Source organism: Bos indicus, chromosome 13 (assembly GCF_029378745.1).
Source record: "Bos indicus isolate NIAB-ARS_2022 breed Sahiwal x Tharparkar chromosome 13, NIAB-ARS_B.indTharparkar_mat_pri_1.0, whole genome shotgun sequence".
In the NCBI taxonomy this organism is placed as follows: Eukaryota; Metazoa; Chordata; class Mammalia; order Artiodactyla; family Bovidae; genus Bos; species Bos indicus.
The window spans coordinates 29,943,677-29,971,471 of record NC_091772.1 but is presented as its reverse complement, the minus strand read 5'-3'; the positions used below and the strand labels follow the sequence as shown (position 1 = coordinate 29,971,471).

At 45.2% G+C, this 27,795-nt stretch overlaps 1 protein-coding gene across 2 annotated transcripts in view; it reads left to right on the top strand.

Annotated features, from left to right (window-relative positions):
- The first annotated feature begins 15,384 nt into the window (after nucleotides 1-15,384).
- FAM171A1 (family with sequence similarity 171 member A1) overlaps nucleotides 15,385-27,795 on the top strand; it is a 131,287-nt gene continuing 118,876 nt past the window's right edge. Inside the window, exon 1 of one of the 2 annotated variants that reach the window (XM_070800871.1) lies at nucleotides 15,385-15,583. In XM_070800871.1, coding sequence (XP_070656972.1) covers nucleotides 15,487-15,583 — 97 coding nt within the window. In that variant the 5' untranslated portion in view covers nucleotides 15,385-15,486. The remainder of the gene's footprint in view (nucleotides 15,584-27,795) is intronic. The other variant, XM_070800870.1, reaches the window with a different exon arrangement.

The following is a 27,795-nucleotide window of genomic DNA, read 5'->3' as shown; positions in this document are numbered from 1 at the left end:
TGGGATTCTCCAGGCAAGAACACTGGAGTGGGATGCCATTTCCTTCTCCAATGCATGAAAGTGAAAAGTGAAAGGGAAGTCACTCAGTCGTGTCTGACTCTTCATGACCACATGGACTGCAGCCTACCAGGCTCCTCCATCCATGGGATTTTCCAGGCAAGAGTACTGGAGTGGGGTGCCATTGCCTTCTCCGGTTAGGGACAGGCATCAGGCTGGAAAATCATAGCTCCTCTCTAAAAAGCAGCTTCCAAAAAATAAAGTATAAGAATCTTTGTACTGGTTTCCTGGTCTACTGTTACTTTGGTTTATTTTGTTTACATTTTTAGCTTTGGACTTGCCAGGATGAGAATATTGTGTTATACATCACCTGTTGACACAAAACTTGGAAAATTATTTCTGGCTGAAGTCCTTAATCCTGCTCCCAGAGCACTCACTTGCTTATTTTTGCTTCTGTTTCACAGTGAAACCACCAAGGGGCAGGATATCCAATATATGAGCCATCAGAGTCTTTATGAAATCATAATGAGTCTTCCTGTTATCCAGAAAGGCACGGAAAGTCACTCCAAGTTACATCATTCTGTTGTGGAAACTCATGCTGGATTGTTTGCTTTTTTGTTTTAGATTTCAAAGCGCCTTTCCCATCTGTTTCCTACTCCTCTCACATGGAGCTGGTCTGAGGGAAGAGAAGTGAGCCTACTCGCTCTGGGCCAGAGGTCTGATTGCCTGAAGTGGTATAGAAGAGCTGGTGACAAGCTCCTGTGTTGGTGATGGTCAGAGCTGGTGTCAGAAGCATCGCTTGGTAGAGAAATATCTCTGCTTCCAGGCAGCCAGCTGGGAGTGAGAAGTGTTACATCAACATTCATTGACTTCTGAATCTCATCTCCTACCCTCTCAAAATCTCTCCTCAGGTTAGCTCATCTAATTAAAGAATGAATGTAGGAATCAAAGGTGACTCATAAGTTTTCTTCATAAGTTTTTAAACTGTGGCCACACATACATAAAATTTACCATCTTAACCGTTTTTCAGTGTGCAGATCACCTACATGAAATCCATTCGCGTTGTTGTGGTCCTGTCATCACCATCCATCCTTGGAACTCTTTTCATCTTGCAAAACTGCAAGTGTTTACGCATTAAACACTAACTCCCCTCCCTACAACTCACTGGTTTTTTGTTTGTTTTTGTTTTTAAATTTTTTATTGGAGTATTTACCATGTTGTGTTAGTTTCAAGTGTACAGCAAAGTGAGTCAGTTATACATACACATGTATCCACTTTTTAAGCCTCTTTCCCCATATAGGTCATTACAGAGTATTGAATAGAATCCCCTTTGCTACACAATAGGTCCTTATTACTTATCTATTGTATTTTGCATGTAGTGTATATGTGGTGATCCCAATCTTCCGATTTGTCCCTCTCCTCCTCCTTGCCCACCAGGAACCATAAATTTATTTTCTCCATCTGTAACTCTATTTCTGTTTTGCAAATAAGTTCATTTGTAGCCTTTTAAAAAAAGATTCCACAGATAAGCGATATCATATGGTATTTGTCTTTTTGTGTCTGACGTTTCACTCAGTGTGACAACCTCTAGGTCTAGCCATGTTGCTGCAAAATGGCATTGTTTTGTTCTTTTACCCTCACAGTGGGAGAAAATATTTGCAAATGAAGCAACTGACAAGGGATTAATCTCCAAAATATAAAAACAGCTTATGTAGCTCAATATCAAAAAACACAACCCAATCAAAAAATGGGCAGATGCTCTAAATAGACATATCTCCAAAGAAGACATTCAGATGGTTAAAATGCACATGTAAAGATGCTCAACATCACTAATTATTAGAGAAATGCAAATCAAAACTGCAGTGAGGTATCACCTCACACTGATCAGAATTGCTAGCATCAAAAAGCTGCTCATTAGGGACCTCCCTGGTGGTCCTTGCCATGCAGGGGACACAGGTTTGATCTGGTCAGGGAGCTGAGATCCCACATGCCCTGGAGCAGCTAAGCCCATGTGCCACAACTAGAGAGTCCATGTGCCACAACAAAAGATCCCTCGTGATGCAACGAAGATCCTACATGCCACAACTAAGTCCTGAAGCAGTCAAATTAAGCACATAAAATTTTAAAAGGGACTCATTTGTTTTTAGTCTGAGTGATAGAAGAGAGGCTGGTCCCCACCCTTTTCCTTTACCACTCATGATGATTGCCACTCATCTTTTGATGGTATCTCCTTTGGTTTGACCACACTATGCTTCAGTGCTTATTTAAAGCTCATATAGAAGTATTGTTAGTTGGAGTCAGACATAGTGATTTACGTGTGTGTGTGTGCTCAGTCACTCAGTTGTGTCCAACTCTGGGACCCCATGGACTACAGCCTGCCAGACACCTCTGTCCATGGGATTTTCCAGGCAAGAATACTGGAGTGGGTTGCCATTTCCTCCTCCAAGGGGATCTTCCCTGGGTTTATTGGGACAACCACCTAAATACAACTCATGGTGATTTTTAATTTCAGGTTTTCCAGATGTCTACTCCAGGGTGCTGGTATCTCTAATCTCCCAATGGCCAATGTTTAGGGTCATCTAAAGAGGGCATCTAATCCCTAAATTTACTGTGAAAGTCATGACTTCCATGGATGTGACTTGGAAAGGAAGACAAAGGAAATTTGAAATAGTAAGGAGTTTATAGTCACTATTATTATATGTTTAGAGCTTTCAGATTGCTGAGTGCTTTCATTTCATGTATAGTCTTATTTTGTCACCTCCACAAACTCTATTTTCATCCCATTGTTCAGAAATGCAGAATATAAGTCTGAAAGAGAAAACTTGGCAAAAATCATGCAATCAGGGTCTCTGCCCCAATTGTCCCCAAAAGGGAGAAGTTCTTGAACTTGTAGAAAATCCAAACTGAGTACTATAATTGCTTCCTTGAAAATTAATAATCCAATGAATAAACTAGCCAGTTGAGTTTGGGCTATTGTTTTAATTTGGTTGGGAGAGATTCAAATCTACATTTCTCATCTCAGTTTCATTTATTTGGGTCTTTGAATTACTGCCATCTTGAAAATTTGCTTAAATATTCTCATTTCTTATCTCACTTATTCTCTTACCATAATGAGGTATATATCTTCATCTTCAATCCTTTTCATAAATTTGACTGCTCACTGGTCAGTCATAGAAAATTGATGTTCCATTTCCTCTTAAATGGTCCTAGTGCCTCTCAGATTCTCTTCAGCTTACCCTCATCTTTCTGCATTTCTGGCACCGAAGTAAATAAATGTACCTATATTAAAGTGGTAAAAAATCTCACTCTGTCCTTGTTCATTCTGTCCTTGTTCCTCTTCAGAGTTTCCTCCAGCACCCCCCCCCTTTTTTTTTTTTTTGCCACCCCATATGGCATGCAGGATCTTAGTTCTCAAACAAGGGATTGAACCCATGCCCCCTGCCTTGAGAGCCAGAGTCTTAACCACTGGACCACCAGGGAATTCCCCAGCCCCTGTCTCTTTATAATTGGCCACCTTTCAGCTCTCAGGACCTCAGCACAAATGGTTACCTTAGGGACAAGTTGAAACACTAGAAGAACTTATCTTTATCCATCATCTTCCCTCCACTGTACTTTTTACATTGATCAACTTAGCGTGAGGAGTTTTCCTGGGCTTTACTCCTCAGCAGCTGGACCGCAGTGTCTGTGGTGGGGTTATGTCTGCAGCAGCTCCTCAGGTCTGAGCCTCCCTCATCTTTCACCAGGACAGATGGCGCTCTCAGTGGGGGAGGAACCGAGCAGATGTGAGCAGCTATCTTCAGGTTGTGGGGGAGAGACAGGAGGCCTGAGCTCCCAGAAAGGGAAAATGATCTGTTTTCAAGTCCCAGAGGCCCCGCATCTAGCAAAGGCTGATCCTGTTCTCACAACGCCAGGTGATATGCGCAATTCTAGAACATCATGGAAAGAGGTGGTTTCCTCGTTTTATGGGCCATCTCATCCATTGTTAACTTGGTAAGATTCTGTATGGAAGAGAAAGACCTTGGATCTTTGTGAAATCCCATGGAAATCTTCTGTCCACTTTCACGCTGAGACTTTTTTCATCAAAGTACAGTTAATTACAATGTTGTGATAATTTCAGCTGTACAGTAAAGTGATTCAGTTGTGTGTGTGCATAAGTATATATGTATATTCTTTTTCAATTTCTTTTCCATTAGAGGTTATTACAAGATATTGAGTATAGTTCCTTGTGGTATACGGTAGATCCTTGTTTATTTTATATATAGTAATCTGTTCATCTGTTCATCAGTAATCATACTGATCATAATCAATTCATATAGCAGTCAGTATATCTGTTCATCCCAAACTCCTAATTTATCTCTCCTCCCCCTACTTTGGTAACCATAAGTTTGTTTTCTCTGTGAGTCTACTTCTGTTTTTTAAATACATCCATTTGTATATTTTTTAGATTCCACATAAAAATGATATCATATGGCATTTGTCTTTCTCTTTCTGACTTACTTCACTTTGTATGATAATCGTTGCTGCAAATGGCAATATTTCTTTTTTTTATGACTCAGTCATAGTCCATTGTATATATGTACCACATCTTCTTTACCCATTCATCGGTCAACAGACATTTAGGTTGCTTTTCAAGTTATTGCGAGGCTCAGTCCTACTGACATATTTGCAGTGCAGTGTGTTTTCTGTTTTTTTATATATTTTTTTTCTATTTGGTTTCTTAATGAGTTTCTTTGAGTCTCCACAGTTCAAGCAGAGAAGGACTTCCCTTCATCATACGTGTTCCTACAACTGCTTTTCTCCCTCTGCTCACCCTCCCCTTTCTCTACAGAGCATCTTCTCTGCACTTACTTTTTTCAGTCTCCTCAGTCTCTTTGACATGTATTACCTTGTCACCAAAAACTGTTTTGGTACCTCTACCTGCAAATCCCAGTGTGATGTTGTAACCATAATCCTCGCTGTTTTACATGGTACTCTCTATAGATAACTGATCTGCACAAACGGTTTTGTACCTCCCTCCCTTCCTCCCAGGCATGGACTGAAACTGGACCAGGGATGAAACCTGTGACTTTGCTTTTCTTCAGCACCCAACACTCAGTCCTTGCTGTGAGGCTCCCGTTCTTCTCCCGTTCCTGCTTCTTTGCTGATAAGCTCTTCCTTCCCCTGTAATAGCAGCTTTGGAGACAGGAAAAATAGCAGTTTCCTGTTCCGCCTGAACTGTTTATTATGTTTAATTAACTCCTCTATGGTGATTTCTATTTTTATTGGCCAGGATAACACTCATATTCAAGAATTCAGTTTTCGGCGATGGTTATATTCTACAGTATATAGAAGTCAATCTGTATACTGACTGGCTTGTGTGATTTACTCCACACACATGAAAAAAAGACTGTCCTCTCCTCCTGCCTGGGAGGCATCACAGGTGGTGGTGTATGGTGACCACTTGGGCATAAAAGACAATTAAGTTCCCGTTAGGGAGGTCAAAGGCAGATCTGGTCACTGTTGGTGTCTGATGCAGATGTATGTGCGACAAAAAGAGAGAATGATCGTAGGTTAAATTTCAAAGCGTAATAAAAATTTAGGGTCTAAAACACAAAGAATTACCATGCTTTTAGGGTCTTTCTTCCCCTGGTGTAAAGAAAAGCTAAAGAGGGAATTAACTGGCAAGTCCAGAGTTTCTGATTTTGCCGTCGTATGTCTCTCGTACACTCATCCACATGGAAAATATCCTAAAAGTGCCATCCTGAAAAAGTTCAGTCTTCTGGAAGGTTTTCTTCACTGTGATAACAGCCACAGTCAGTGAGCATCGGGGAGTTAGGTAAATGCCACTTCCTCCTGAGGGAAGCAGTAAAAACCAGTAGACTGTGGGCATTCCCCATCTCTCTTCTCCAACCGCATAAGCCAGATTCTTTGGGTTGAGCATAGAACGCCCAATTCAAAATGGCTAAAAGAAAAAGAAATGGAGTTTATTCACTCACCAAGTGAAAGTCCCTGGAAGATGCTGGCTGGATTTGTATTACTCTACCTCTTACTCCTGCTTTGCTTTGTTTTGGCTCCATTCTGAGGTTCTTACCTCTTGGTGCAAGATGGCTGCCAGACATTGCCATCTTTTATCATCTGCTCTCGTTAATTCCAGCTGGAAAAGCTCTCCTCTCTCTCAAGAGTTTCAAATTCTAAAAGTGTTTTGGAATTGATTCTAATTTGAACTGACTGAATCATGATTCCACCTCTGAACTGGCGAGATGTGGGGGTGAGGGTTTCCATGCTGACTGGCCAAACCTGGATCACATGTCACCCCTTGGAACCTGGACTGAGAGGAAAGTGAGGGTAGATGCTTTAGATAAGTATCAGTTTCATTACCAAATGCAGGGAGTCTGGATGCCCTGCAAGCAAAACAGTGAATGTGCACTGAGATCAAGTCATAGCTGCAGCTGCCTCTGGAGAAGTTTAATGAATACAGCTTTTTTCTAGAACTCTTTTTTTTTCCCCCTCTAATTTTACTATTGGAGTATAATTGTTTTCTCTATAGCTCATATCGTAAAGAATCTGCCTTCAATGCAGGGGACCCGGGTTCAATCCCTGGGTCGGGAAGATCCTCTGGAGAATGGAATGGCAACCCATTCCAGTATCCTTGCCTGGAGAATCCCATGGACAGAGGAGCCTGGTGGGCTATAGTCTGTGGGGTCGCAAAGAGTCAGACACGACTGAGTGACTACTGCTGCTGCTGCTGCTGCTGCCAAGTCGCTTCAGTCTACTACTATAATTGTTTTACAATGTTGTGTTAGTTTCTGCTGTACAACAAAGTGAATCAGCTGTATGTGTACATATGGATCATCCCTCTAAAGCCTGCCTCCCACCTCCCTTTTCTAGAATCTTCTAAGGTAGATTCTATTCAATTCATCCAACTACCATCTTCCCCCACTTCTTTCCTGGATGGCTGTGTCCATTTTCGTATAATTCTAACTCATGTATCATTTTCCCTTGCAATTGCTATTTCCTTTCATGTCAGTGGGCAGTAGATCACCATCTCTCCCAGGTTTTAAAATCTTTTATTTTTATGCGCTCAGTGTCTGACTCTTTTTGACCCCATGGACTATAGCCTACCAGGCCTCTCTGTCCATGGAATATTCCAAGCAAGAACACAGGAGTGGGTTGCCATTTCCTACTCCAAGGGATCTTCCCAACCCAGGGATCGAACCCAGGACTCCCACATTGCAGGCAGATTCTCTACTATCTGAACCACCAGGGAACCCCTATGTGCTTCTAACATTGTGGCTAATCCCCACCACAGATGTGTATGTCAAATATCTCCTGCAGGTGAATTCTTTACCACTACACCACCTGGGAAGCCTTTTATTCTTATGCAAGCTTTAAAAAAAGTAGACCATAATTTTTGGTGTATGGGTGTGTTTGAGGGCAAAAGTTGAAGGAAATGATTTCTAAGTTCAAAGTTAGATACACTGTCAGAATCACATTCAAGCTCTGTCAGCCACAAGTACCTACCTGCTCTTGATTTGGCTCTCAGTTTAGAATATAAATTTCCAAGGACTCCAGTAAAACAAAATGCTTTATTTTCTCTCCTGTATTCCAGTTTTAACTTGCAAACATTTTGTGTAATGATACTTATAAAAGAATCAATTCCAGATTATGTTTCACGCTTTGTGGCTTTGTTAAGAGGAAAAGCATCTTCATACTTTGACAACTTGGTTATTTTTTTTTTATGTGAACTGGTAAGTAAATTAACATTAAAGACCTCAGATTGCTTCCATGTCCTGACTATTGTAATTAGTGCTGCAGTGACCATTTGGGTACATGTGTCTTTTTGAATTATGGTTTTCTCAGCCTATATGCCCAGGAATGGGATTGTGAGGTCATATGGTAGTTCTATTTTTAGTTTTTAAGGAACCGCCATACAGTTCTCCATAGCGGTTGTATCAATTTACATTCCCGCCAAAAGTGCAAAAGGGTCCCTTTTCTCCATATCCTCTCCAACATTTATTACCTGTAGATTTTTAGATGATGGCCATTCTGACCAGTGTGACATGATACCTCATTGTAGTTTTGATCTGCATTTATGTAACACTTGCTAATGTTGAGCATCTTCTCATGTCCTCCTGGCCATCTGTCTGTCTTCTTTGGAGAAGAGTATATTTAGGTCTTCTATCCATTTTTTGATTGGGTTTTTAAAAATTGAGTTGCATATTTGCAAAGTATACTTGTAAGTATATTTTGGAGATTAATCCCTTGTCAGTTGCTTCATTTGCAAATGCTTTCTCTCATTCTGAAGGTTTTCGTTTCATCTCATTATGGTTTTCTTTGCTGTGCAAAAGCTTTTAAGTTAAATTAGGTCCCATTTGTTTATTGTTGTTTGGGGGCAAATGTCTTTCTCCTCCCTGACTTCCTCAGCTGGTCCTAGCCTGCACACTGCTAAAGACGGCCTGGCCATTCTCCCACCCTGTTATGCTTACCTGGCTCTCCCTTGAACGAGATAAGACAATGTGACAGGCCATGGAAGGGAGCCCAGGGACTGCTGATTTCCACTCTCCTCCATGAAGCATCTGTCTTAGTCCAGGAGGCATCTGCTTCCTTCATTCCTTGCATCTGGGGGTCTGTGCAGGGTCCACAGCCCAGCAGAATGGATTGTGAACAAGAAAGTTCAAAGTCACATGAGTGTCTGTCCTGGAAGAAACAGCTTGAAAGCATCTCCACTTCATCTGAAGAGTCAAAGCCAGCAGCACCACACAGGGCAGGCTTAAGGCCAAGCCAGTGGTCCCCACCGCTGCCCAAGAACCTTTCAGCTTCAGAACCACCCTCTTTCTGCAGGGAGAAATGACTACTTTGCATACCACAGCTGCTACCACAGCCAGGCTCTGTCCACTATCTCACCAAATCTACATGACAGCCCTTGGACAGAGGTACCACTCTTTTTGTCCCCACTGACAAAGGAGCAAACCAAGACAACGAACAATGAAGTGACTGTCTTAAGAGTCACAAAGCTGAAGTCTAAGCCTGGCCAGCCTGGAGTCAGCAAATTTGCCTCCGTGTACAGAGGGTTTACTGTACACGGGAAGACACTGAAGCCTTCCAAAGAAGGCTCCCTGCAAAGGAATCCTATTCTTAGCAAGGCATTGATTTGGGAGTGGGTGAAAGGGAAACCTCTAGGTTGTGGCATTCCTCAGTCCATTTGTTTGATGCTTTTTGTCAGCTTAAGAATGTTCCTTTTGGGACTTCCCTGGTGATCTAGTGATTAAGAATCCACCTGCCAAAGCAGGGGACATGGGTTTGATCCCTGGTCTGGGAACTAAGATCCTACCTGCTGTGGGGCAAATAACCCCTGTGCCACAATTACTGAGCCAGTGCTCTGGAGCCCAAGCCACCAAAATGAGAAGCCCAAGAACCACAACCACTCAGGGCAACTAGAGAAAGCCCTCTGGCAGCGATGAAGACCCACCAACAGCCAAAATAAATACATTTCAAACATTTCTAAAACAATGTGACTTCTTATTCTCCTCTCCTATACTTTCCCACTCAGGGCTCCTGGCAGTCACCTGTCAGTGTGTGCCGAGTGAGGATCAGGCCTCTTCAATTCAGTACTTGGTTTTGTAATATGTATTTATTTACTTGGCTGTGCTGGGTCCTAGTTGTGGCACATAGGACCTTCTATCTTCACTGCAGCATGTGAGATCTAGCTTCCTACCAGGGACCAGACCTGGGCGCCCTGCACTGGGGACCTGGAGTCTTAGCTACTGGACCATCAGGGAAATCCCAGCTAGCATTACTGAGCATCTACTTTGTGCCAGATATTTTTTCTAGATGCTGGGAATATGGCGACGAGTTAGACAGATGCTCTGTTCTCAGTAGAGCTTAGATTTTTAATGAGTGGCTGAATGACTAAATTAATATTATAATAATTAATGTCTAAACCCATTGTGTTGTTTGAGCTGGCAAATCACCTCCTCGACCCCACGTCCATGTTTATGGGGCCTGTCATGAAGGTCACTGTCGGAGGAAGAGAGCTTTTGTTTAATAATTAAACAGGAAAATGGCAACCCACTCCAGTACTCCTGCCTGGAAAATCCCATGGATGGAGGAGCCTGGTAGGCTGCAGTTCATGGGGTCGCTACAAGTCAGACACGACTGAGCGACTTCACTTTCACTTTTCACTTTCATGCATTGGAGAAGGAAACGGCAGCCCACTCCAGTGTTCTTGCCTGGAGAATCCCAGGGACGAGGGAGCCTGGTGGGCTGCCGTCTATGGGGTCGCACAGAGTCGGACACGACTGAAGCGACTTAGCAGCAGCAGCAGGGCATTAGGAGGACTTCCCAGGTAAAGAACGCGCCTGCCAATGCAGGAGACTAAAGAGATATGGATTCAGTCCCTGGATCTGGGAGATCTCCTGAAGGAGGCCATGGAAACCCACTCCAGTATTCTTGCCTGGGGAATCCCACGGACAGAGGAGACTGGCTGGCTAGAGTCCATGGGGGTCACAAAGAGTTGGACATGACTGAAGCAACTTAGCACACAGCACAGGGCATTAGGAGAAATGACCTGGCAGCAGGTAGCTTTGGGTCAAGAGCCTCAATATTAAGCAAAGAGGAAATGACGATAAAGGAAAAGGGTAAGCAAGTACCACTCAGGGACTTCCCTGGCGGTTTAGTGATTAAGACTCTGTAGTCCCAATGCAGGGGGCATGGATTCCATCCCTGGGCAGGGAACTAGGATCCCACATGTGATAGTGTGTGACCTAAAAAAATAAAAATAAATACCACTCAGATTGAGTTAACCTGAAACTGACTGGAGCCTACAGCACAGTGAAGCTTTCCTCCCTGTTGGGGGTACAGAATGAGCCACAAAACATGAGCTCAATTACTGTTAATTACCTTCTCCATTTTCACCATTAGCTTCCTGTCTTTTCCCTAACTATGTTTTTGTGCAGCCTAAAAGTAGAGAATTATATTTTATTTGGTGGACATACTGGGGACTTAAGCCCAGGAGACAGCCTCTCAGATAGCTCTGAAGGACTGTCCCAAAAAGGCAAGCGAGGAGCCAGGAAATACCGAAATTTTGGGGAAAAAAAAAACACAAACAAGCAAACAAACAAATAACCCCCCAAAGTAAGCAGTTGGAACATGAAAAGATTACTGCTAATTAAAGAAACACCAAACAGAACCAGTTAATGAATTTAGCTCATTTCTGTGTGTGGAAAGATGCAAGAGACTGGACTTACTGAAATCATTCCTTTGTTATGCACCTTAACTATTCTGGGGGCCAGGAGCCTGCTTTTCTCCATCCTAAATCCCATCAGGGTGCACAGTGAGGGTGAGGGGGCTGGCTGCAGAGACTGAAGCCTTGATGGCTGCAACATCCTTTGTTTACTGATTTGACAGATGACATTCCTCATCCACAGAAGCTGAGGTTTCTACTTTCCTTGAGCCCCACTGGACTACAGGACTGTCATTCAATCACCAGCAAAGGTTTGAGCTAATGGAACAGGCAACCAGGTTCTCAGGTATCCGCCAGCCTCTGAATAGCCTCTTCAACAGCCAAGACCTACTGCTGCATCCCAGACTCCTCTAGGGATGCAGAGGCATAAAGAAGAACAATTATACAGGGGACCTGAATCCCCTACCCCAGGGAGTCACTGTTGTAGGTTAATACACATTTGCAACTTCTCTCAGGAAGCTGAAAGAAGATCCTATTGGAAAGGCTCATGGACTGACATGGGTGTGACTCACCAATAGAGGGGAATGTGCAAGCATTAGGAACATCAGCTCCTTTTCAGTAATTTCTTCACCTTTCAGCATTGTCTTTTCCAAATGGACGGCCAAGACATTTTGAAAAAAATTGCTGAGCCCTTCCAATTTCCACCTCTGGCTACATTTTATCTAACTTTAATAAAAGCATCAGCAAACAGGAGTTGGAATGGCCATGACACACTTCCTGATCTGTACAGATCTCATACTGAGTTTGTTGTTCACAGGCTGTTTCTCACTCAGGAGCAGACCAGGGGGAGCATGGGGTCAGGAGGAGAAAGGGGAGAAGGAAAGACACACCTCTTGAAATAAATTCAGACAATTAAAATTCCACCTCACGGGCACCAACATCAGGAAAGATTTCAACAGGAGAAATAATCTTAGACTAAGACACCTTGACACAGCCTCTGAAGTCAAGGTCTCTGGAAAAACTCAGCCAGGAAAGTTCTGTATATGGCATCACTGCTTTTGGCAGAGAACTCGAAAATTGAAATGAAATGCAGTCAGGCAACTTCTAAGCAATTTCAAGTAAGTACAGTCATAATTCATCTTTAGTCAAACAATGTGAGATTTTAATAAGAGCAACAGGAAAAGTTCTAGAAGGAAAGAACACTTCTGATTTCCATTGTTCTGCAAACACTCCCTCCCAAGCAGTGACTCCCCCACCCCCAACCCCACGGTTACTAAGTGGGAGTCTGGTTTCTGAAACAGGAGAAAAGGTAAACCATATTCTTTTATTCTGGTAGTGGAGAAGGATGATTATTTAATTCTTATGTAATGCCGGGCAGATAATATGCAAAGTGCAGTTGCTGGTGTGATTTTGCAGAATTTGTGTGTTCTTAGCCTCCCACCCAAGTAGCTGGAAAACATCCATGTGAGGGCACAATGTTTACAGGGGCCTCGGCTCTCTCCTTGGCTTTGAGATGGGTATTTAACCTCTTATGCAAGGTATTTAACCTCTTTCTGTTTCATCTGCAAAATGGAATGGGGCTGGTGGTTCTGAAGCTATTTATACAAGCCTCAATGGTGCTATCAAGATATATAAACTGCTCCTAAAGTGCCATGTCATCCACAGAAATTTCGTTACACACACAGTAATAACAACTATTATCTTGACCATCTACAAGTCCTGACTGTGACCCAAACTTGATTAAACTAATCAATGTCTTTACATAGGCTTCTCCCACTCTTAAGAGTTCTAGAACTCTATATTAGCATAGATATAGGATCCCAAATGGAGAAGGAAATGGCAACCCACTCTTGCCTGGAGAATTCCAGAAGAGTCTGGCAGGCTACAGTCCATGGGGTTGCAAAGAGTCAGGCATGACTGAGCAACTATCACTCACTCAGGATCCCAAATACCGGTGTTTTGGGTGAACAATAAATCTTAGGAGAAAAACAGTATAGAAGAAGGTTGGTTTTTTTTTTTTTTTTGAATAATGACAGACTCACAAGAAGTTATAAAAGACCTGCAGAGAGGTCCCTAACACCCTGCACCCAGCTCCTCACAGCTTCTCCCAAGTGTAATATCGTATATAATTAAAGCACACTATCAAAACCAGGAAATTGACATTGGCACAATACCATTCATCAGAAACTATTAACAACATTCAGACCTTACTGGGATTCGAATCCCCGTTTGTAAAACAATGTGAACATAGCTAGAGGTAACCTGAATCATTGGCAAGAAATTTTTTCTTGGAGGTAACCTGATATAGGGAATTTGAGTTTGCGGCCATCAGACCCAGATATTATGGGCAAATTATTTGTCACTGAGCCTCAGTTTGTTCATCCATAAAATAGGAATAATAATACCACCCAAGTAAGTTGTTACGAGAAGATATCTCCAATTTGAGGGTGGCATATACTAGGAACTCCAAATATAATTGTATCCTCAGTTCCCTCAGGAGACCTGACACTTTGCTCACAGGATGTTGTAGGAGTCCCAGGTAAAGTAAAACTACCTAGTTCTCTATTATTCTTTTGCTCAGGCTAGTCTTGTCTCTTAAAACCAACATCCCGGACAAAGGCACATCCTCAAAAGATATGAAGGGAGAAATTTCAGCTCTGGGATGGACTTAATGTCTCTTTTCTTAGAAGCAGCCCCCCCAGCCCAAGAAAGTGACTTGAAAACTTTGAGACTGCCCAACTGCAACAGCCATCCTCCACCCAGCAAGCTCGGGGGCCTGGACTCTGTACTCCTGTGGGCAGGAACCCACGCTGGACTTGAGGACAGACTTATCCCGAGGGTCCTCTCACATGCTCCTCTCTCCTGGCTCTGATGTGGACTCTGGAATTACCCTAAGGCTTTGACACTGGAAGTCAGGAGGAGGAGGCATCAGGCAGTCCCTAATTGTGGGTTTTCTTTTCTGCCTTCTTGACTACCCCCAACCCTGTGCAGGTGCCCAGTTTGCACTAATTGAGGCATTGGTCCTCCGGGTGCGAATAACACACACAAGGGCTTCCCCTCCTCCGGGTTTTATTGTATCTCACAAGGATTGTCTATAATAAGCCAACTGGGCAAGCGCCATCCTTCATTCTCTTTTTGGTACAGTGCCTGCCATGCCTTAATGCCCAATTAATAAAATTACAGTAATAACCCTCCTCTGGCCTACTGTTCTGGAGGCAGCACTGGGCCTCTGGTGAGCCTGTGTGGAACTCCCCAAAGCGGAGGTACGGGACAGAGGCCCCAGGGTCCCCACAGTGCTGGTTGGAAGATGGGGTGGAGAGGGTCAGGGGACATGAGGGTTGTATGGAGGAAGGCACCCAGACAAGAGCAAGTTCTGGAAAGGAACTTGGGATGGGAGGTGGGAGTACCTCCCGAACTTTTTGTGGAGAGCGTCAACCCAGGGCCAGAATGACTGTCTTATTGGAACGTTGGAGCTATGTGCTAAGGACAAATTCCTTAAATCTCCTTAGGCTCGATTTTTCCCATCTGTAAATGGGGTCTACACTACCTACCTCTGAGATCATATATTATGAAGACAAAAATGGGAAGCAAAAAGCACTTAATAAATGTAAATTTCCTCCCCAACCTATCCTTCAACCTGGAGATGTTCACGGTCAACGCTTAGGCGCTGAGGGCCGCCTGCTGCACACATGGCCTGGGGCTTTCTGTGCCCGCGGACCTTGGACGTTGGGTGTGGAATCTCCCCTAGAGTTCCCGGGTGGATTGAGACAGGAAGAGCTGCACAGAGGCGCGATCCTGCAGAAACCAAGCTAAGTCACATGGGGAGCCCCCAGTGCCTCCGGAGGGCCATCAGCTAACCAAGTGCGAGAGTATGGGCCTGAAAGGCGGGTGTAGTTACTCCCAAGCGGCCGGGCGCTGTGGGCGCCAAGGTCTCGTCCACGGCCCCCCGAGGTCGGCGGGAGCGCAGGGTGGACCCGAGCGGGTGGCGACGCGGGCGGGCGGGTGGGCGCGCGGCCGCCAGGTGGCACCATGGCCCCGGGCCGGGGCGCCTCGGCGGGCGGGGGCGCGAAGGGGTTAAGGCGGCGGCAGCGGCGGCGCGGTGGCGGCTCTCTTCGGGGAAACCCACCGGGGCGCCCGGAGGCGGGAGCGGCCGTGGGCTGCGGGGCCCGGCGCCGCGCCGGGCGGGGGCGCGGCCAATCGGGCGGCGGGGCCCGGCGCGCGCGGAGCCAGGCGACATGGAGGGAGGCGCGGCGGCCGACCGCCCGTGACGCGCCGCTCCGAGCCGGTGATCGGCCAGCCCGCGCCGCCCGGGGCCCTGCGGCGCGGAGATGAGCAGGTCGGCGGCGCTCCTGCTCTGCCTGCTGGGCTGCCACGTCTGGAAGGCGGTGACCAAGACGCTGCGGGAGCCTGGCGCCGGAGCCCAAGGTCGGTAGGCAGCGGGGCCCGAGAGGCTCGAGGGCCGGCGGCGGCGGCGGGCTTTGTGTCGGCCGCGGGCCTGCGGCAGAGGCGGCGGGGCTCCCGGGCCGCATTGTGTCCCCGCGGCGGCCGAAACCCGAACCCGAGCCGCCGCCACCGGGCCCGCAGCCCAGTGCCGCGCTCCCGACGGGGGCGGCGCCGCCCGGGGAAGCCGCGATGCCCGGGCAGATGCTCCCGAGGGGCCGTGGGCCGCCGGGAGTGCGGGTGGCATCCGCTGCAGGCTCCTCGGGTGGCAGGTTTGGATGCAGCCGAGGATCCTTTATGCACGACGCGGACACGCGGCTCCATCTCCTCCTTCGCCCGGGCTAGAGCCGTCGCCCCCCGGTAGCCATCGCCCGCTCCCCACCTCGGGGCTCGGGTGCTCGAAGCCCGGTCACGAAGGCTGCGCTCGGCCCTTTTGTTGCGGCGGCTGACGGGGTGGCCGCCGCCCCTGGGGTGCCCCCTGCGCCCCGGACCCCCGAGGTCCGCGGTCACTGCCCGCCTCCAGCCTGCCGCAGTTTGGGAAAGTTTCGGGGTCTCCTCCCCTTCCTTATCCCAGGCCTTAAGGGATTTGCTGGATAGCCCAGGAATCATCCCCGGAAGGGGAGACAGAATTGGAACTGGGAGGCCCTGATCAATTTTGTTGTTGTTGTTGTTGTTATTTTAAATCATTTCCAGGGCTCATGCCTTTTGTCTCATCTTTGGCCTTTGCCAATCTGCTTTCCAGCCCTGGGAGGAACGTGATCGCCTCTGAGAATGGCCACAAGCCTGTCTTTTGTTTTCAAAATAAGAATGTATTTGTGGGGGACGCCTAAAGCTTCTTTTGCACCCGTTTGTGGGGTCTAAATTGAATGCTTCTCTGTTGCCTGGCTTTTCAAAACGGCGAATGAGGCCGCCCCAGGTAAACGCCTGGCATACCCCCAGGACACCGATGCTGGGCCTCGCCGGGCCTCTCAGGTCCACCTGGAGGATTTCCCTGCAGCTCTGTAGCCCCCCACCCCCGCCCCGACTCCCAGACTCCTCGCCTCGAGGTGTCCTTTCCTCCAGGAAGGTGTGTGTTCTGTGAAGTCTGCCTTGCAGACTGAATGCACCGCGAGCGGTCCATCCTCCTGCTGGACCTTACCTTTCCCTCTTTCCTTCTTGCCCACCGCTCACCGTCTTCCCTTCTGACGAATTTTCCGAGCCCAGGAGTGCCTGGGAGCAGAGAACCCTGGTGGATTTCCACCTCTGATGTTCCGATAGGGAAAGTAGGTGCCCCCCACAGTCCGCTGGGTTTAGTTTGTTGAGTTAAAGGTTTTCCTATTCATCGCCTGCGACATTATTCGCTGGCATCTCTTTCATGAACTGCTTTTTCTATAGCTGTGCTGGAATAGGACCATTCTGAATTGTGTATAAATTTAGTCATGCATATCAGGGAAGGGGGACATTGACAAGGTACAGAAAAGACTCATGTATCTCTTCGTGTAGGAAATAAATGTTTAGGACATTAGCTCATCAGTGTTGAATTGCAGCCTTCTTCATTAATACCCTACTGATGTTTGAATCAGCTATTTCAATGAATATGATATTTGTGTTTCAACAAGGCCATTAATTCCAAGGAATGGGTGGAATTTTTTTGTTTTGCACTTGAAATAGGAATATGGAAATAGTAAGTTCATGTACATATAAAATAGGGGAAGGTATAGCCTTAACTGGAACAAAACAGATCTACTAGGTTTAGGTCTAAGACCACATTTTGCAGAGATATTGCTGCTGAAAATCTTACCTAGTAACTGAAGTCTCAAAAATGGAATATTCTGTGCAGTGGGTGAGAAATGCTCAACCTTAGCAGCAGCAGCAGCAGCAGCAGCAGCAGGAGTACCTTGGGCATCCAAGTGGCACAGGTAGTGAAGAACCCATCTGCCAATACGGGAAACATAAAGAGATGCGTGTTTGATCCCTGGGTTGGGAAGATCCCCTGGAGAAGGAACTGGCAACCCACTGCAGTATTCTTGCCTGGGGAATTCTGGACAGAGGAGCCTGGTGGGCTATAGTCAATGGGGTTGCAAAGAGTTGGACATGATTTAGCTTCTAAACAACAATAACTAAGGTACTAAGGAGTGCCTTAGTATGTGGTATGGTTGAAGTGGGAGATCCAAGAATCTTGGAATATTTTTCCCCAGGATTACTTCCTTGACTGTGTAGGATGGTTTTTTAAAACGTTGAGCCCAGGAGCTCAGCCATGACACAGGGTCTCACTAGCTGGCATCTGGATTTTGAGCTCATACCATTTTTCAGGCAACAGGACAATTGCTCCTTTGATATTAGAAGGGCACCTTCATCCAGCTGAGTTCTTCAGATGGTCTTGACACTTACATCTTGTAACATAGTTTAAAATTCATGTCTTCTCTGCTCTCTGGGGCCACATACACAATGAAAACGAATAATCCCTCTGATTTCACTTTGCATTTTCCACAGCAGGTTGTAAATGGTTTAGCACAGAGCTGGTGTCGAAAGGGTAAAAAATTGAAGATGGCTAGCACCGCGTTGGCCAAAGAGTTCACTAAGGTGTTTCCATTCCATCTTATGAAAGACCCAAATTAAGTTTTTGGCCAACCCAATACATGTACTATAGGGCACCATGCATGCATTTTAAGGAAAAAAAAACCCTTCAATATTTACCTTCCTGGAAACCTAATTTGTAAGAGTTTTGCTTTTACTGTAATGGAAACTATGACATGAATCATACTTGGGGATTTTGTTTGTTTGTTTTGTCTTCGAAAGCCAGGCTTGCAGTATCTTAGTTCCCCAACTAGGGATTGAACCCATGTCCTTGGCAGTGGAAGCTCAGAGTCCTGACCACTGGACCGCCAGGGAAGTCCCTGTGAATCATGCTTTGAACTTGCATTGTGTTCACACAGATGTTACGTACCAACCAAGTTTAGATTAGGAAAAACTAGAGATCTTGAGCACACAAATCATAGACCAGAGTATTCCCATTATAGTCCTGGGGCTAAATGACACCTTCTTTATTAAATGAACCTCTGTTCTGTCATCTGAGGAAACTAACATCTGCAGAATTTCTTGGCATAACTTCGCTCTTTATATATTCAAGATAAAATTTAAGGTTTGGCTCTTCCTACTGTAGCTGCTTTGAGTCAGCAAAGGGGCTTCAAAGGCAATGGTTCGCTGTCACCATGAGGCTTGGCTTTGCTGATTATGTATTTGAACTAGCTCCAGCATATGATTGCATGTTTTTATGAAGTGTTTTCATCTAAGTTGCCCTAAAGTGTTTACAGTATCTAATTTTTTTCTGGGAATTTTACAGAAATGATTATTCACAAGCATCCACTCATTCGGACTTTCTCCCTCCTCTTACACAACTGTACACTGAGACTGGCTTGATGGGGGCAGGGGGCTCAGGGTCAGGCCACTTGAAGAACCATAAGCTGTGCAGACATGGCCCACAGAGATGTATTTGTGAACCCCAACACTCTCTTTATGGGATTTCCCAGGTGGTGCTAGTGGTAAAGAATCCACCTGCCAATGCAGAAGGGATAAGAGTGGCAGGTTCACTCCCTGGGTCAGAAAGATCTCCTGGAGGGGCAAATGGCACCGCACCTCAGTATTCTTGCCTGGAAGATTTCATGGACAGAGGAGCCTGGTGGACTATAGTCCAAGGGGCTGTAAAGAGTCGGACACAACTGAGCGCACGCAGGCACACACAAAACCCAGAAAATTCTCTTTATATGACAAAAGAAAAATCAGAGCTAGGTTGCCGTTCACTGTCTAACAGTAAGGTATTTTGTAATGATGTGCGAACTTTTTGTTCATCTCAGAAAAGCTACAATCTGTCATAACAACTGAGATGAATGGTTGCCTCTCTCTCTTCTCTGTGAGAGATCTGTTCTTAGCCAAATTCAAATTTCTGTTGTTAGAACATCATGATCAGATCACGAAGGGATGAAAACTATCAGGAGGTTCATCCAACAAGCATGACTTATGCTGACAGTATATTAAGAGCGTAACATCTAAATAAAACTCACATCTAAATAGGCTCACATCCTGGGAAACTGTGGGACTTGAACTTGCCAAGACTGCTGGGCTTCCTTGCAAGCCAGGTGTGGGAATGCTGTGCAGAAGCAACTGCACTGTCGAGAATTTCTGGCGAAGTCTTTGAAATGACTTTAAGAATTCTTTTGGTATCCTGTTTGTACTTGGTAACTTACAACTTATTAACTTAAAAAATCTAACCGAGAGAAAGAAACCATTGGATGAATTCCTGAACTAATAGCTTGCAAATGAAAGTACTTTCTAAGTTTTAATCAAGCCTTCATTTTTAAACAAATTACTGATATCTCTGTAAATCTAACAGTTTATCTTTACTATTTTTGGCAAACACTGTGCTGTGCTTAGTCACTCAATTGTATCCAGTTCTTTGCAACCCCATGGACCGTAGCCCGCCAGGCTCCTCTGTCCGTGGGAATTCTCTAGGCAAGAATACTGGAGTGCGTAGCCTATCGCTCCTCCAGGGGAACTTTCTGACCCAGGAGTCGAATCGGAGTCTCCTGAATTGCAGATGGATTCTTTACCAGCTAAGCCACCAGGGAAGACCTGCTAATTTAGTAATTTTAGTAAATGCTACTTACTAAAAAAGCACAGGGAAATAAGTTAAACAGACAACAGACATATATAATACTGTATGTGGAGGGAGAATTGTATGTAAATGTTTTCATCCATTAGATTTCAGAAGTCTAATTGGAAGAATTTGTCCTGTGATAACACATATACTTCAATAATGCTTTTATAGTTTGATCCAGTTATAGAGTAATATTGTAAACAAGTCATTTTTATTTGATTTCACCAGATATGACTTCAGGACTTTTTATTTATTTTATTTCTGGTTGAGCTGGGTCTTTGTTGCCACGTGTGGGGTTTCTCTAGTAGTAGAGAGCAGGGACTACTCTCCAGTTGCCATGCGCAGGCTTCTCGTTGGTGTGGCTTCTCTTGCTCCAGGGCATGGGCTCTAGGCACTCGGGCTCAGTAGTCCTGGTGCATGGGCTTAGTCGCCCCGCTGCACGTGGAATCCTCTGGACCATAGATCGAACCTGTGTCCCCTGCGTTGGCAGGTGTATTCCTGCCCACTCTACTATCAGGGAAGTTCCTACTTCAGGACTTTGAAAGACCACAGCCCTGGCTGAAGTATTCAGCTCCAACAAATATGGAAATGAATGTACTTTAAAAGTATTTTTAAAATTAAGCTTCAGCATCCTAAATAGACCAACCTAGATAGCATATTCTAAAGCAGAGACATTACTTTGCCAACAAAGGTTCGTCTAGTCAAGGCTATGGTTTTTCCTATGGTCATGTATGGACGTGAGAGTTGGACTGTGAAGAAGGCTGAGTGCTGAAGAATTGATGCTTTTGAACTGTGGTGTTGGAGAAGACTCTTGAGAGTCCCTTGGACTGCAAGGAGATCCAACCAGTCCATTCTGAAGGAGATCAGCCCTGGGATTTCTTTGGAAGGAATGATGCTAAAGCTGAAACTCCAGTACTTTGGCCATCTCATGCGAAGAGTTGACTCATTGGAAAAGACTCTGATGCTGGGAGGGATTGGGGGCAAGAGGAGAAGGGGACGACAGAGGATGAGATGGCTGGATGGCATCACTGACTCGATGGACGTGAGTCTGGGTGAACTCTGGGAGTTGGTGATGGACAGGGAGGCCTGGCGTGCTGCGATTCATGGGGTTGCAAAGAGTCGGACACGACTGAGCGACTGATTTGATCTGATCTGATTATATGAAATTAATCGTTCTTAAATTCTGCAGTGTGACCCAAAACCACCCACTTTAGAAAGGGTTTCATAGTGAGTTCCCTTAAAGTTAACAGTTCAGTCTGCATATTTAAGATGACTCCACCTTCCTCTGATCAAGCCTCGGTTTGAAATGATTTGCCAGCTCCTCCTCTTCTCAGTAAAAGTGAAGCTCCAAATGTTTGCTCTTTCTTCTTTCCTTTACCCCTTGAAGGATCTATTAACCCATAGAGATTCCACTAATTAAAACCTATTTGTGGATGATTCCAGATTTTCTCTCTCTTGCCTTGACCTGGTGTCTTTGCTCTATTTCTTTCTGTCCAGCAAGCTACTGGACATCTCTAATCAGCACATGGTGTTGACAAACTCAACCGCCAGCCTCCTTCTCCAATTCACCTTACCTTAACTTAGCAGCTTATCTATTAACTGGACTAAAATCTGGATGTGCCCTTAGATCCTTTCTCTACTTTAGAAGCTGTTCAGTTGGTAATCATAAGGGTGCATCTATAGAGCACAATTATATAGATGTCTTTAGATCCTGGTAGATGGGTTTATACAGTGTCAGAAGGATCTTTGAGGTTAAGTTTATATTCTTCTTCTGAAGAGGAGGAAACCCAGTCTGAAAGTGAAGGGACCCTCAGATAATGGTGTTCTCTAGCCACACAGACCCTGTGGAAGATGGAGTCATGGCCCCCAAAGGTGTCCACATCCTGCTCCCTGAAACCTGTGAATACCATAGTACTTTACATTGCAGGAGGGACTTGGCAGAGCTAATGCAGTTAAGGATCTTCAGATGGGAAGATGACTCCGGATGGTGCTTATAAGAGGGAGGCAGGAAGGTCAGAGTCAGGGAAGGACATGTGACAACAGAAGCAGAGGGTCAGAGAGACAATGAAGATGCTTCACGGCTATGAAGGAAGACAGGAAGGGCCAAGTGCCAAGTAATGCAGGCAGCCTCTGGACAAGGGAAAAGATGAGGAAATGGATTCTCCCATCTGGCTCCCAGAAGGAATGCTGCCTTGCTGTCATCTTCACTTTCGCTCAGTGATGCTAATCTGGGGCTTCTGACCTCCAGAACTATAGATGGTAAATTCATGTTGTTTTAAGCTGCTGAGTTGTGGTCCCTTGCTAAAGTGGTACAATAGAAAACCAATACAGTACTTGCCTGCTGGTCCAGTGGCTAAGATTCTGTGCTCCCAATGCAGGGGGCCAAGGTTCCATCCCTGGTTGGGGAACTAGATCCCACACGCCATAACTAAGAGTCTTGTGTGTCCCAACTGAGACCTGGCACAGCCAAATAAATAAATATTAAAATAAAAATAAAGAAAACCAATTCAGGCATCGACCCCAAGGACTATGAGAAGAGATGCACCCATACACCCAGGGTAATTGTTCAGTGTGGACCACTTTGGGGGATCAAGCTGCTGCTGATAACATTTGGAGACGGGTCTGGACTTTTTTTTTGCATCTATTTAACAAGATTATACCAAATTGGAACATTGTTGGGGATCATTGGGGGAAATCTTAAGGGCCTCACCACCACCACCACCACCACCACCACCACCACCAAAATCACTCACATTTTTCCGAAGGAGCTCAGTGGACTATGACTTTTGTTTGTTAGCAAGATCTTGCCTCATGTTCAGGCATCATTCTTGCCTTCCCTTCTCATCTCATCAGTAGTCATTCAGTCACCTCTCTGCGTTCTCCCTCCCAGGCCTCTTTTTGCCCTCATAGATACTTGTGCAAAGTAGTGTGTCTTTCTGGAGAAGGCAATGGCACCCCACTCCAGTGTTCTTGCCTGGAAAATCCCATGGACAGAGGAGCCTGGTAGGCTACAGTTCATGAGGTTGCAGAGTCTGACATGACTGAGTGACTTCACTTTCACTTTCAGTGTGTCTTTCTGTTGTAGTCCATTCTTTCAACTCAAGCTCTCTCCATGTGACCCTCTACAAACACCATTTTACTCATGTTTCTCTCCCACAGAAAAACTTGACTCCTTCGGTTGCCCAAAGTATGGAGTCTAAATTATGACATCTGGCCTTTCCTCACATGTCTGTTCCAACTTTATCTCCTGTTCTTCGCCAGGTTAAATCATCGCCTCCAGCTAGACTGTTCCATTGTCATCCCCTGGGTGCTGGTTGTATATCTTCACTTTCTTCACTCCATGCTCCTCTTTTTCATCCTTAAAATCCTAAATGTTGAGCGTCTACTGTATGAAGTGTGTGTGCTCAGTTGCTAAGTCATGTCCAACTCTTTGTAACCCCATGGACTGTAGCCCACCAGGCTCCTCTGTCTGTGGGACTTCCCGGGCAAGAATACTGGAGTGGGTTGCCATTTCCTTCTCCAGGGTATCTTCCCTACCCAGGGGTCGAAGCTGTGACTCCTGCTTGGCTGGGGATTCTTTACCACTGAGCCACCAGGGAAGCCCCTCTGTATGAAGACCCTGTGCTAAACACTTGTTATGCAAAAAAGGGTGATGTGGAAGGGACAGTATATTTTGGGGTAAGCTTGGTTACTTAGGGGTGCTTACCCTCTCATATTTTACAATCCAATCAGAACAGAAATAGAAAAATAAATTAGGAAGGACCTAACCAAGGTACTTTAATGTAATTAGACAAGAGTCTCTTGAGTATGATGAAACCTATTAACACTTGCATGACTAAAATCCAGCTCTAAGTTCTCTATGATATTTATTTCTAGATATTTCAAGGATTTGTCCACAGTAGGACACAGGAAGTTGTATTTGAGAGAACATAAGCACGCAGAACAGAGAAGGCAATGGCACCCCACTCCAGTACTCTTGCCTGGAAAATCCCATGGATGGAGGAGTCTGGTGGGCTGCAGTTCATGGGGTCGCTAGGAGTCGGACACGACTGAGTGACTTCACTTTCACTTTTCACTTTCATGCATTGGAGAAGGAAATGGCACACTCCAGTGTTCTTGCCTGGAGAATCCCAGGGATGGAGGAGCCTGGTGGGCTGCCATCTATGGGGTCGCAGAGTCGGACATGACTGAATTGACTTAGCAGCAGCAGCAGCAAGCACGCAGAACACCACTTATTGCTTCTAAAAGTTGTAAGTTAGGTAAGAGGTGGCCTTTTGGTGATCAAATATTTAAGCAGGGACAGCATTGATTGGACAATATTGATGCTGTGGTGATTTCCAATATCAGTTGAAGCTGTGAATAGTAATTTTCATTAACAATTAGGTAAAACTCATAGTGCTTACATTGGTGATAGTATGATCAAATACAGATTTAATATGTTCAAATAGTTCAAACCCTGAGTTTTCTATGAAATACATAAACATACTCAAATATGAGAACAGGCAAGATTTTTTGAGATTGTGGAAAGTAGAAAAGGGTTTTGAAAAAGCTAGCTTAAGAGAAGTGAGTACTGAACCTATAAAAGACTGGTTTGTTTCTCATTTGTTTTGTTTTGAGCTGTACCCCATAGGGATAGAGACACATGAGTGTAATGAGAAGAGACAACCATGTCCAAGTCAAATGAACATTTCATGTGCCTAGATGTACTTTTCTGAGCTCGGAATTTGAATAGAAAAATTGCTGAATTCATATTGAAGGAAAGAATTTACTGTCACTTTGACAGAGCCGAACTGAAGACTAAACATTGATGAAAGCTAGCTCAGTCCATAAGGTGAGTCATATTAGTAAGACCTCTGATTTCAAACCAGTAATTAGTAGCAGAGTCTCATGAATGACTTTGTTCTGATCATAGTCGAATGTGGTTGTGGTTTGTTTCCTTTGCACCACAATTAGAGCTGAGATCTTTCCTCTCAGAGAGAAGGGTCAACAAGAAGCATTTTTTAAATGGAAATCTGTCTTAACAGAGAAAATTAAAGCATGTGTGACTTGGGTCTTAATATTTTATTATTAACAGCATTCTATTCATTTGCTTGTTCTTAGTTTATTTATAATTTATAGTTGATTTCTAATACTATTTTATTAGTGATTTGAATGACTACTTTGTTGGGAGAGTGATCATACTTTCTTATTAAATAAAGGTGGACAGTAGATATCTTAGTCCGTTCAAGCTGCTGTAACAGATTGCCATAGACTGGTGGGCTAATAAGCAGCAGAAATTTATTTTTCACAGTTTGGGAGGTTGAGAAATCCAAGATCAAGGAATTGGCACATGTGGTGTATGGTAGGAGCCCACTTCTGCTTTGCAGATGTCCTCACATAGCAGAATGGGAGAGGGAGCTCTCTGAGGTCTCTTACTTATCAGGGCACTAATCCCATTCATGAGATTCCCACCCTCATGACGTTATCTCCTCCCAAAAGCCCCATCTTCAGATATCATCACATTGGAGATTAGGTTTCAACATATTCATTCTGAGGGGGACACAGACATTCCATCTATGGCAGGATGGATTTTGGACTGCCTTGAATTTGTGGTTTCTAGAGCAGATTCAGACATAAACCTGCTGTGTCATGTGCTGCTCTCACCACACTTGGAGAATTATATTTGGTCATAGGAGGCCAAATTTAAGCTTGCTGTTTACCCTGCAGAACATATTCCAAGGAGAACTTGAATCTGGGTCTCTTGACTTTGTATGCTGTGCTTTCCATTTCACGTCCATAATGTTAGCAAGCACAGGGCTGGACCCAGGGCCCCAACATTCGCACAGTCCTCCAGTAGAACCTCGTCCTGACTGGTCATCACAGGTTCAGCCCCAGAATAGCTGAACCGAGTTCATCAGATGGAAGAAGTTGGGGGCATCTCATTGTTGTTCTTAAAAGCAGGGCAGCTAAGTGAGCAGCCTCAAAGCCTTGTTTGTGAAAGATGATGCAGTCCCAGAGAGTGTTTGCTGTAAACGAAATAAATAAATAAAGATACCAGAAGACCTGCTGGGAAACTCAGGTATTTTAAGGGCTATTACATTCATTTTCTACGGCTGCTTCACAGATTAGCCCAAATCAGTGACATGAAGCAGCACGGATATGACCCCACAGTTTCTATGGGTGGGAGGTATGGGCACCGCTCAGCTGAGGCTCTGCTCAGGGCATCACAAGGCCAAAATCAAAGCACCAGTAGGGCAGGGACCTTCTTGGAGGCTCCAGGTTAGAGTTCACTTCCAAACTCTCATCCAAGTTGTCATCAGAATTGAGTTCCTCACAGAAAGCAAGCAACGGTCCCTGTTTCTTTGCTGGCTGACAGCCGCGAGCCTGTCTTCACTCCTTAAGGCCACCTGTATCCTTTGTCACCTTGCCCCTCCCACTGTCAAACCAGCAGCAGAATGCGGAGTCCTGTTCACATGTCATATCTTTCTGATTTCTCGTTCTGCCCTGTCTCTCTGACCATGACCAGAGAAAGTTCCCAGCTTTTAAGGGTTCATGTGGTTAGGCTGAAAGTGAAAGTGTTGGTGGCTCAGTCGTGTCCGACTCTTTGCCACACTATGGACTATGAGCCTGCCAGGCTCCTTTGTCCATGGAATTCTTCAGGCAAGAATACTGGAGTGGGTTGCCATTCCCTTCTCCAGGGGATCTTACCGACCCAGAGATCGAACCCAGGTCTCCCACACTGCAGGCAGATTCTTGTTGGGCCCACAAGACAATTTAGGACAACCTCCCTGTCTTTGAGTCGTGGCCTTCCTCGCCTCTGCTGTAGTTCTTTTTGCCATTCCACGTGACATTAGAAAGTGCTACCGTGAGGGTGGGACAGCTTTGGGCATCTCGTCCTGCCCACATAGCCACAGTGTATAGAGGGATCATGGCGTCTCCAGTGGACGGAGAGGCTGCAGGCAGGTTTCCCTGCTGCTGGAGATGCTGAGAAGAGCAGGGAAGAAGACAACCCAAGGGTTTTCTTTCCAAGAGTCTCAAGAAGGACTGTTGTCAGGGAGTCTTCTCTGTCCCTTCCTGCCCTGAGACTGTAGGACCCTAAACTCTATGGACTAAGCTCTAAACTCTGGAGGCACATGTGGGGAAAACCTAAGGCAGCTTTGTTCAGTTGCTCAGTCATGACCGACTCTGTGACCCCATGGACTGCAGCACGCCAGGCTTCCCTATCCATCACCAACTCCCACAGCTTGCTCAAACTCATATACATTGAGTCAGTGATACCATCCAACCATCTCGTCCTCTGTCGTCCCCTTCTCCTCCCGCCCTCAATCTTTCTCAGCGTCAGAGTCTTTAACAATGAGTCAGCTCTTCACCTCAGGTGGCCAAATTATTGGAGCCTAAGCTTCAGCATCAGTCCTTCTGATGACTGTTTAGGGTTGATTTCCTTTAGGATTGACTGGTTTGATCTCCTTGCAATCCAAAGGACTCTCAAGAGTCTTCTTCAGCACCACAATTTAAAAGCATTAATTTTTTTGGCTATCCCAAATTCTTTATTTAAAGTGGTCCTGAGTTTTGTCACATTGACCCT